Source organism: Semicossyphus pulcher, unplaced genomic scaffold (assembly GCF_022749685.1).
Source record: "Semicossyphus pulcher isolate SPU_LCO1_2020_fin unplaced genomic scaffold, fSemPul1.0.p SCAF_10, whole genome shotgun sequence".
NCBI lineage: Eukaryota > Metazoa > Chordata > Actinopteri > Labriformes > Labridae > Semicossyphus > Semicossyphus pulcher.
The window spans coordinates 6,911,704-6,923,692 of NW_027211604.1; the positions used below are offsets into that span (position 1 = coordinate 6,911,704).

General features: G+C 41.4%; 1 protein-coding gene across 1 annotated transcript; it reads left to right on the forward strand.

Annotated features, from left to right (window-relative positions):
• The first annotated feature begins 1,960 nt into the window (after positions 1 to 1,960).
• On the forward strand, positions 1,961 to 10,909 carry mpp1 (MAGUK p55 scaffold protein 1). The gene is made up of 12 exons (XM_069678151.1): positions 1,961 to 2,295; positions 5,941 to 6,069; positions 6,156 to 6,234; positions 6,518 to 6,603; positions 6,687 to 6,755; positions 8,435 to 8,631; positions 8,749 to 8,852; positions 8,938 to 9,018; positions 9,124 to 9,204; positions 9,288 to 9,490; positions 9,974 to 10,048; positions 10,140 to 10,909. The coding sequence occupies exons 1-12, from the start codon at positions 2,173 to 2,175 to the stop codon at positions 10,314 to 10,316; spliced, it is 1,404 nt and encodes a 467-aa protein (XP_069534252.1). The 5' UTR covers positions 1,961 to 2,172; the 3' UTR covers positions 10,317 to 10,909.
• Positions 10,910 to 11,989: the final 1,080 nt, after the last annotated feature.

Sequence of the window (11,989 nt, forward strand, 5' to 3'; positions counted from 1 at the left end):
ACCACAGAGGGAGGCGCCTCTTATTAACACAGAGAGGGCGGACACACAATGTGCAGAAAAGGACGCAGGCTCAGCCCAAGCGAAAAGGGAAACTCAGCACTCTTATTTGTCAATTATTTCATTCACACAGGATTATCCAAAAAATAGGCTTTACCATGAGGTTATTTCATAGAGACTAATTATTTGTAAAATTACCAGAAAACATGCTATATCGTGATATATATCGTTATCGAGTTATGAAAAATCCCATATTGTGATAAAGGATTTTGGCCATATCGCCCAGCCCTATTAAGCACTAGGGATGCATGATATTATCGGCACGTTATCGGTGTCTGCATATAATGGCTTGAAAAGAACATATCAGCAGATATATGTCATTTTTCTGCCGATATTTTCCGCTGATAAAACAACACTTTAATTCTGCCCAAACGCTTGATGATTCCCTAAAAAAAGAAAAGAAAATGTTACAAACAAATAAATATGGCATTTTGTACATAACCTAAGTTTAACCTTTAACCTTTAGTTTTCTTCTATTGCCCAGTGAATGTGTACATTTTAAAAAGCATGTATTATGTTATTTCTGCATCTGCCAGTGGGCCACTACAACAAGAGTAGACATGATATCAATTCTACTACAGGGGAGACTTGACGTTCTCTGCAATCAGATAATCGGGGAAAAAAAGTGCCTAATACTGTATCGGTATGGAAATCGGCAATTGGCAAAAAGGGTTGGAAAATATCGGCATATCGGATATCAGAAAAAAATCCAATATCGTGCATCCCTAACACTTGGGCCTTGTTTTCAAAATAAAGTGCAGGCTATGCTTTTGATGTTGCATCGGTTATCATTGGTATGAGTTTGGGCCCTGTGTTGTTTTGAAAAACCATATAGTTATATAAAGGAACATCTGCTCCTGTGTATAGCCTCTGTCACATGATCACCACTGCTGACTAAATCGTTGCACTTAATTAACCTTTTAAAAACACAGTCGTGCAGGTTGCAACACTGTTTCCATTTCTCTGGACAGTGTCAAACCGGAAACGTATTAATAGATGCTGCGATCAGAGTATTCTCCATTTAACGATAGTTTTTATCTGTTAAATAGCAACCACACGGCAGCCTGGCGATGTGTTTTATGGCGACATCTCTACAAATCGGCTGCTGCTGGAATCGCAGTCAGAAGGACTGTTATTTTCCCCCCTTGAAGCCTGATAGTCCAGCCCTGTCGAGAACGCTGCGGTAATGCTGCTTTCAAGTACTGTCGGAATTTTTTTATATTTCCGTTAACGGCACACCAACTGCTTAAAATGAATATCAATGCGGCTTGTTGAGAGTTGTAATCATATACAGTCATTGGTAGTCATATATAGCGTTTTTGTCCTGCTGTGGCATTGTTTCGAAATTCTTGTGTAGTATAGGCTAATTATTGTATGAATTCATTGGGCCTATTTCTTGTTAACTCTCACACTTTAGTGATAATGACTCAGTGAAAAGTTTTGATGGTTCAGAAGACTATGAAATCAAAAAGAAAGGAGATAATGCTACAGATTCAGGACAAAAACAATAAGAAGACGTAAATAAAATTAATAAAGATTAAAACCTAACAAGCAACCAACCAATAATGTATTCATTCACTTCCACTGTTTTTGACTAGGTCAACAGTTGACCGATACAAAGTAGATTGGCATTTAAACACATGCTTACTGGGCTATTGTATCCAAAAAACAGTATTGTAGGCAAGCTAGTTCAAACATGTTGCTGAAACTAGAAGAAACACACACCTTAAAAGATCAACGAAATGAAATACCTCTTGTGCATAGTTTATTGTGCTTTCACTTCCGTTTAGAAACCGTTCAATGCCTGCTAATATAAACAACTTCAGTACTGGGATTTCGGAGCTTACAGCGGGCACGTAAATGCAACATGAGCCAGTCCCTATGAGCAGCAGTCAGTTACATGTTTACTTGCTTTGTCAGCGGTGTCCCCGCAGCAGATATCTCATGTTCCTCACCTGCTGCTGATCAAAACCTTGGACTTTAATCTCCCACAGATTATCTCACCGCCAGGCCTCCTTATCAGCGGTTCCCTGCATCGTGTGGCCAGCCTCTTGCGGACCTTGAGCGGGGGCACGTCGGGTTCACGTTTTTTTTTTTTCAAGCTTACAGGGAAAGATGACGTTAAAATCCAATAAAAACGAACCTGCTGTCATACTGGAGCCCGTGAGCAGCGCCCGGACAGCCCTCTCCGATCTGTACCTGGAGCAGCTTCTCCAAAACAAACCAAAGTCTGACAAGGTACGGTGTCATTTTTAACATGTTTTTTTTTTTCTTTGCCCCCCAGATTTTGGTGTTCATGCTTGCTTCCGGGAAGCAGCGGCATAGATGGGGCACATGACCGATTGTTTGTTCCTCGACTAGACCTCTAAAAATAGACCCCGTTATGTTTTCATTCTGTACAACTTACTGCAGCCGTGTGTGAGAGTGTGTTGATCTGTTTAAACAAAGAGCTAGTGTATACATGTAGATGATTCTTTACAAATCAGCAGGTCTGTGTCTGTAACCACTGCACTGATCGGGATTTGCTCAGTCAGCTTTAGTTGGGACCCTGTAGACATTGCATTGACATTTTCACTTCTGTTTTCCCACAAAACTACGTAAGCAAATCACTTGACAAATAAGAGGAACACACGTCAAAAAATCTATATTTATAGCTGTGGTCATAAGACAATGAGTCATCTAAAGGTAACAGTCCTGTTGTTACTGTCCTGTTTATTGGGAAAATGATATGTTATACAGAAGAAGACAGAGTACATACTGGACTTCAGCTCAAGTATGAGTGTCACCTGATTCCAGACATGTTGTTGACTTGCATCTGACTGTACCAGGCTGCTGTTTAAGATGTTTTGAAGGCCTGATTATGTTGTGAAACCTCACACTCTGCCCTCAAAGTCTCACATGATTGCTCAGACAGAAGTTAAGACTTTAAATCCCGGTCGAACTCCAGGCCTCTGTTGGGCAGCCAGTGTTACCGAGGGACCTCTTTGTTCTAAACTTCTTCTCTGTATGTGAAAAGTCAGCACAGAGCCACCGTGAAGGGAGGAAACTCCTCTCCTGACATCAGCAGTTTGCGGTTCAATAGCCTTGAGCCGCAACCTCGTCAATGTTCTTCTTCTGCTTGATGCTGATTTGTGAAATCTGTGTCTTTTAGTGAGGTCACATGGTGCACTATCTCACAGTGCAGACTGCTGAGTGTAATGGCCAGAATGAGCTTCATAAAGAGAGTTATGTTTTAAATGAAGTATGGGTGTCTCAGGGATTCTTTATCTTGACTTTGCGAGCAGGCGAGTTCTGCTCTGTTCCACCTCAGGGTCGTTATTCTCCACATACTTGAGACTTACTGAGCACTGGCCTGACAAAGACAGCCATTCATGCATTTCAACTCAAGTTTAACTCCAAAAACCTGTTATTTTCACCGCACATGTCCTCAGATTTGAAGTGAAAGTCAAAACTTTGAGTCCCAAACAAGTTGAGGCAAGTCTGATGAGCCCCCACCGTCAAATGGAGTACTGAATGTCCTACTTTAATACCAGTCTTTAAAAGCCCCTCCAGCTACTTCTGTTTGATCTCTTCAATATCTTCCAATCTGTTTGCAAAAAGTGTGTCTGACAGGCCCATTAATCACACTGATCCTTAAAAGACAGAGTCACACATTGATCCTACTGTGTTCAATAGATCCTCCCCAAATTCAACAGAGGGAAGGATACTGAATACTGAATATTTTATGACTTGAAAGGCTAATTATCTGCAGAGAAAGTGCACGTAAGAAACACAGATGTTATAATGTAATCAGCCTCACTAGCAGCAGAACAATAGCTACAGATTGCTATTATCTTATCAACAGATTAATGAAATCCATCCATCACAATCTGCTCTTTTCTTCAGACGTGATGAGCAAGTATCCAGAACAGGAAGCGCTCCGCTCTTTCCTCTCTTCTTCCCTCTGTTTGTTTATCCTGTTGCTCCTCCACACCCAAAGCTGGCATTTCGAGTTTGTGAAAGGGCTTCCTGACCCCCATCATAGGAACACATGTGAACTGTTAGTAGTGATTGGAGCTCATTGTTACGGAGCAGATTAAATACCTCTGTAATCATGTGTTTTTCTCTTCACAGCCTGATAAGAGCTGATGGAGTGTGATGAGACTTAGACAATCTAATCAAATGTTTCAGCACTCAGTGCAAGGACTTACTTCCTCTTTTCCCTGCTTTAAGTGAGAGATTTAATTCACTAACTAAAGCAGATTATCACAGTGACAATGTTTGACCTTTAAATGTAACCTTTGTCAGTTTCAGTCTTCGCTGAGGGGAGGTGAAGTCTCCTGCTCTGTGCCTTGAGGAAATCTACCCAATATATGTGAACAGAAGAAGAACATTTATCACTGCTGATGATGCGCACCATAAAATAGTTCGTCTAAATTAGGAAAAACAATAAACCCCATTATAGGAGCGATATCTGTTACTTTTCAGCACTTTTATTGAGACATGCACTCTCACAAAATTAATTTCCTGTTGCTTTCAGAGCAGCTCCACAATTTTGTCTCGGTCATATAAATAACAAATAAGACACCCACAGGATTGTCTTCCAGAGATGGAACAAACAGTGTTCGGTGTTGCAGGAGAGATATGAGATTTTTATCTGCAGCAGAATTGCAGCAGAGATTCTTCTCCTGAGAGGATGTAATTTCATCTGTGCACTGCGGGACGGCATCCAAAATCCTCCCTCCTGGTACTGTACGGTCCTGACAGGGAGCAGCACAGGGCTGGTAAATAACTATCAGGTTGCGCACAAAAACAACTGCCTGTGTTATGACTCAGGGACTGTACATGAAAACACACGAAAATAGGGACATTATATTCATTTTTATCAAGGGTTTTTTCCTTTTTTTTGAGCACAGTTTACTAAATGATGATTAAGTTTACAGAGGGCGAAAAAGTCCTTCTAAAAATAATTAAAAAGGCCTTAAAGAAATGCAGTAGAAGTCCCTGCTTGTGCTCCACACTCCACTGCAGTAACTATCTTGACATTGTTTCAGGGTTGGGGTTAAAGGCGAGGAGGAGGAGGAGGGTGATAATGATATTTATTGGTTTATTGTAGTGCTGATGTCAGAGGAAAGATGCTGATGTGTCAAAAGTTTTTGCTGATGCAGCAAATCGCGTCTCCGATGTCAGTTTAGTAACCAATTTATAAACCTTTTGATTTCATTGTTTTATATTAAACACGAGCGCTCGCTTCAAGAGGGGAAAGTACTCCACAGGAGTCATTATCTTATCTTGTGTCAGATACATCCATGTGAGTCTGCAGTGTCTTTATTAGGAGGAGGAGCCTTGAAGACACGTGCATCCCTCCTCTGACGGCGATCTAGACAAGACAACATCTTTGTTTACATATGGAGGACGTATGGAAATTTCCTGGAGTTTGGGGATTTCCTGACTCTTCTTTGAGTTAATTTAAGTGTATGAATCCACAGAGTCAGCTTTGGGTCTACTCACTGAGAATTCCTTCAAACAGTTTGCCGTCTTTGTAAGATTGTCTGAGAAGAATTAGCGTCCTTACATTAACGCTGCTCTTTGATGACGCCAGACGACACTGGTGGTCTCCATGACCACATGAACCTGGTGGTTCCAGATCCCTGGATGTGGTTAATGAAGTGTTATAACACCGAGTTAATTTTCAACCCTGAACATATGTTGAAACTGCAAATGAAACATAGCAGTTAGCACACATTAGCGAGAAGCTTCCCCTGCAGTGATTGGAGGATAAAATCATCTGATTGTGGTCTGTCTGACTGTAAATGTGCAGACGAATGAGTACAGTGATTTGCATAAGGGGGGTTACAGATGATTTAAACAATAAATATATGTTTTTGTTCTTTATTTAAACAGACTGCTATGCAAACCTATGAGAATAAAGGAGCAGACGTCTACAGTAACGGCAGTGCCGCACACATGAACGGTACCGGACCGACCAAGATGAAAGAAGTAGCCTTTGAAAAGAGTCCTTCAGAGCCATTGGTATGTATAATATCCGCCTCTACACACGCACACACACCATGTTGTTTAGCTGATTCCTCTTCATCGGCTGTGTTCTGTGTCTGCAGGGCGTCACTCTGAAGCTGAATGACAAACAGAGGTGCACAGTGGCCAGAATATTGCACGGGGGCATGATCCACAGACAAGGTGATTAATCACACATCGATTTGGTTCCAGTGTTTGTGGGCGGAGTGCTGACCTGGTGTGTTAGAGAGGAAATTCTTGAACTCAAAGGTCAATAATTGGTTCCAAACACAGAAAATCTGTCGTAGCATCATTAACACCTGTGTGTACCGGAGGAGGCTGTGATCACTGTCATATCTCTCACAGCGGACATGCTGAGATATGACGACCATGATATGTGCAACACGGAGATTAAGCTGGAAGACAGAAGAACTTGTTTAGTCAATAATCTTCTTCTTCCCTCCAGGGTCCTTACATGAAGGCGATGAAATAGCAGAAATCAATGGAAAAAGTGTGACAGACCAAAGTGTAGATCAGCTACAAAAGATCCTGGTAAGTTGATTGTAACTCTAAGTCAAAGCAGACCTTAATGTCATTATCGCACGACTAAACGTGTGTGTCATCTTTCCACACAGAAAGAAACCAACGGAGTCGTCACGATGACGATCATTCCCAACCTGCAGAGTCGGTCCCGAGCCTGTAAGGTAATAACACGACGGGCAGAGTGTGCTCTCAGCTTTGGTGTTGTGGTGCTTTTGCTAGTCCTTTTGTTGTGAGTGAAGTTTGTGATTCTCATGTGTTCTCATTTGCATGCACAAGAGAGTTAGCTTTACATTCAGATATAATAGTTACCTTTTAAAGATGGATTTGATTGCATTTCTTTTCAGTTTTTCCTCCTCGTCTTTCGTTTTAAAAGCATTTTGTTCTTTATTAGGTGAATCTTCTGTTAGTCAGTGAACAACCCAGGTGACTATAAATCAGTATAAATGTAAAGAACATCACTCGCTTTAGTTCTGCTAGTTTGAAACACTTTTGGTAGTGTGTTTCATTCTGCCATCTACTGGCCACAGCACATCACATGTTCTCCAGCAGCCAATCACGTGCCTCCTTTGCCTTAAACATGGCTGCCGGCTTTTCAGTTTCTATTGATTGCACATCATAAGAAGAGCTTTGATTAAATGGGCTCAAAGTAGAGTTCAGTGATGTTGTTCTCAATACAGTTAATCACTGCATTAAGATGCATCTCTGCTGTGCTCAGTGATGGCAGTATACGTAAAGGCTTGTAGTGCATTGATATGTAGTTAGTGAGTTAGTTGATACGCTTTTCACACTTAAATACTCAAACTACATTATTTTTGGTGACCCAGACCACTCCAGAGTATACACTGTTGGTTCAATATGTGTCTGTGTACAGCTGGGGACACCAGAAACTCTACTAACAGTAGTGATAATTCACCCTAAGGAGAACTTACATGTGTGCCTGTTGTGATTTCTGACAGTTTACTGATGTACATATACGAATGTCTCTCAAAAATACTCCAAATCCCAGGATGCATTAGTATGCTATTCCTGAGTATTTGCTAACCGTATGTCCTGCAGCCGCTAAACCTGAATGTTTAAAAGACACCACATGTGGTGATTTTCATTTAGCTTTAAATTAAGCATCGTTTTACGCTGCTACATTTTTTAGCAGGAACTGAACTGAATGAATTAATCTGCCTCCTGCTGAGTTGAGCTGTCAGAGATCACATCACGAGCTTGTAAATGCTTTTTAAGGGTGAATTTCATAACATTTACTGTATTTAAAAATGTGTGTTAGAAAGTCTCTATGAATATTTATTCATAGAGAGAATGCTGCTCAGACAGGTACTGTAGGTCTTTGTAGTCCAGCATATGCTGATTAGCATCTGTTTATAGCGTTAGCCTCTACTTACAACAATATGGGCTTAGCTTGTTAGCTGCAATTGTCAGCACTTCTCAGGATGAGATTATTAAAATCCCAACAAGTAAATAATGACTGCCCAACATCACAATGACTGCGTAGTTTATTTAGTGTGTAGTATAAATGAACTACAAAATATTGGCTTCTTTTACAATAAATATTAATAAACATTTCACCAAAGAAATTCAAGTAATGCTTAAAAAGAATCCGGCATACTGAAAAGGAGAAAATGTCTTCTTATAGCTCAGAGAAACTGGAGAAGTTACAGTTAGCTGAAAGATTATTTTAAAAAGGAACAATAAATATAAACATATCAGAGGCTGAGCGAGTTATTGGATATTATTCAACTTGTTGCTTTAGTGTAACAAACTCTAAATACAGTCTGCAATTGTTTTATTCCTCCAAAAAAGCAAAAACTATATGTGTAATCGTTATTCACAGATGTACATGAGGGCCCAGTTTGACTATGACCCCACCAAGGACGACATCATCCCGTGCAAAGAGGCGGGGCTGAAGTTCCAAACCGGTGACATCATCGAGATCATCAACAAGCAGGATCCGAACTGGTGGCAAGGCCGAGTGGAGAGAAGCGCTGCTGACTTCGCTGGGCTGATCCCCTCCCCAGAGCTGCAGGAGTGGTGAGCGGCCCCTGTCATACACGTCACAACGACATGCCAGAGTGACGACTGACATAATGTTCTTCGCATCAGCGTGAAATAAAACAGACCGAGCTCACCGTTAATCTTCTTCTGCAGGAGGGTGGCGAGTAAAAGCAAGGCCAGAGAGGGCAGCCAGTCCTGCAGCCCGTTCGGAAAGAAGAAGAAGTGCAAAGACAAGTACCTGGCTAAACACAGCTCCAGTGAGTGCATCTGTGCTACCATCTCTCCTGCATGTTATTGTCTCAGCTGAACCGTTTGTTTGAAATCAAATCCTTTCTTTTGCAGTTTTTGACCAGCTGGATGTGATTTCTTACGAGGAGGTTGTTCAGCTCCCTGCCTTCAAAAGGAAAACACTGGTTCTTATTGGTAAGTGTCCCATCTCCGTTATATTATATATTAACAGTGTTAAATCTTAGAGGTATAAAAAAATAAACAAATGTCCTTGAACATATATAATTCTGCTCTTTTCAGGTGCACCTGGTGTAGGAAGGAGCCATATCAAAAATGCACTATTGACCAAATACCCTGAGAAGTTTTCCTACCCTGCTCCTCGTGAGTAGAGTTTCTGTTTCTTTAAGAGAGAAGCAAAGTTTGAAGAATCCTCCTCATGCTGAGTATTCCTCCTCTCTATACAGACACCACCAGGCCGCAGCGTAAGGACGAGGAGAACGGACAGGAATATTATTTCATCTCCAACGAAGCCATGACCAAGAGCATCTCCGGAAATGAGCTGCTGGAGTACGGCAGCTTCCAGGGAAACATGTTCGGAACCAAAATCGAGACCATCCAGAAGATCCACGAGCAGGACAAAATCGCGCTGCTGGATGTAGAACCACAGGTTAGCATGCACAGGTTGTTCTGGAGATATAACATTAAAGGAAACGCTGTGAGTGAGGGAAATTTAGCCATCCAGAGTCTACGGAAGCATACTGCCTTCACTTGAGAACAAAAAATTGCTCTGTTTTTATGAATTAACAATATACGTCAAAATGCTGCGATTACGTCTCATTACACAGAAGATTGACTTCATGAAAGCAAGCATGTCCCACCTGTTGAGCTCAATCCTGTTTGGGGTTGAGACACTCGTGTCTTTAAAGATATAATCTCGAAGATCTCAGTTTCGTTCTCTTTGGCGGCACCTATCGTGATAAACAGTAATTGCAGGAGCACACTTCCCAGATATCCAGACAGTGTTGCATGTGTGACGTCCAGGGTTGGCTCCGGTTGTAACTCTTGATTTTCCTCGTAATTCCTGTATGAGCTGTTTGAATGTAGATAATCTGTCTAACAAAACTCTTCCTCTCTCTCTCTTTTACTGCAGACCTTGAAAGTCCTGCTGACTGCTGACTTTGCACCTCTCGTCGTGTTCATCGCTCCGACCAACACAGCTGCTCAGGTGCTAAATCTTCATCTGGATACACTGAATCCTTCGAAACACCAAACCCTGTTACTCAACAACCGCTAACATTCTGTGTCTTCTCTCTTAGACGGAAAACCTACTGATGATCAAGAAAGAGTCGGACGCCATCGCAGCCACATACAGACACTTCTTCGACGTGGTTCTCGTCAACAACGACGTGGACGAGAGCGTGAAAGGCGTGGAGGAGGCCATGGAGCAGGCCACCTCCACCCCACAGTGGGTGCCTGTGTCGTGGGTGTACTGACAGACGTCTGACACCGGTGTAATACCTTTTTGTTTGTTGAAAAGCAGTGCAATATCACTCCTTACACGAGACGAGTTAGTGTCCCAAGTGTGTGTGTGTGTGGGTTTACCTTTGGTTCATGTTAATTGTCACAGAGATTTTTTTTTTTTTTTTGCACCAATGAATCCAAAAAAAACAAGCAATATGTGGAAGGGTTTGTTTAGAAAGTGGTTTTGTTCGGTTGAATAGACGTGTGTGCTTCAGGTTTTTGAGTGGCTAAGGGATAGTTCAGGTGCAGCACGCCCTCGTGATTGTCGGGATGTGAGCGTAAGCGAAATAGGACCACAACTGTGAAAGAATCCTCACTTTGAATTGGCAGGGTTTTATCATATGAAGCATTACTCCTGGATTCGTTGCCATTTTATTTTCTGTTTCCACTAGATTGTGCCATGAAGTTAAGATTGTGAAACCGTTTGTTCATTAAGTGTAACTACATACAACAATAACATGAAAGCTTTCAGTCAGCCATTGACAACCTCACGTCTCATCACACTGTATACCTCATGGGGTACTGTAAAGGCACTTTTAAACAAAAATAAATTTCCCAACTCTGATCCAGCTGCTTCTGTTTCTTGTCTAAACCGGTTCTAAAAAGCCCTAAAGGAAAGATATGACCGTTTAATGTCAGCAGGAGATCACAAAATGTCAACATGGACACTTAGCTGCAACATAAAGGTGGATATCTTTACTCTCTTAGCTTGTGGTATTATTTGTCCTGTTTTTATTCCAGTCTAGACTTCTCTCAATCCAACATTTTCAAGTTGGACTGTGGATCAGAAGAATTGTAAGTGCAGGAGGGTTTCATGTCCGCCTCAGTTTTTCAGAAGAAGTCAGGGCTCGATGCTTTGATCAATTATAGATCAAGACGTGCGTGTCTGAGCCGTACAATACAAGTAATGCACCTGTATCTCCCACACATTACTATTCGTCTCTCATCCGCAGTGAGGGAGAAATCGTAACAGGTTATACATGACAATGAATTTGTTTACAGCTTCTATCCAGAACAGCTGTGTTTCCTGGTTGCATCTGTTCTGTTCATTCTGTCTAATGTCAACTACACAAATGCTTAAACTCAAATCATTTAATCAGTATGCATTAGCATCAATTTGCTATGTACATTTTAAATAGGATATAAAAGAGGAAATACGTTGAATAAAGGCCACAATTCAACAACAGAACAGTGTGCTGGAAGTTGTAGGTACATAAAGCTTGTGTGACATTGTTAGCCCACAGTCTCCAAAATACCACTGAGGTCACAACCATGAGGGGGGGGCGCAGCCAGGAGAGGCAGCTACCTCTGCACCTGTTTGTTAAAAGATGTCAGGAATGAAACGCAGCTAGCTGTCCTATGGCACCACCATGTGGGCTCTGAGAAGATACACCAAGTCATCACCTGAATGACTAATGTTGTTTCCTTTATGGAAACATTTAATATATGCTTAACTAAACAGTAAAGATCTGACATTTTTGTGTACTGTCGACAGTCGTGTTACTTATTCGTGTCTGGATTCACTGTTTTTTGTTTTTGTTTTTTTTGACCTCATGTCGTCTTTTCCCCTTTTTCTCAACTCTTTGAAAGTTATCTTCATTTGACCTGCATTTTCAGCAAAGTGTAACTATACTCTAAAAGTATG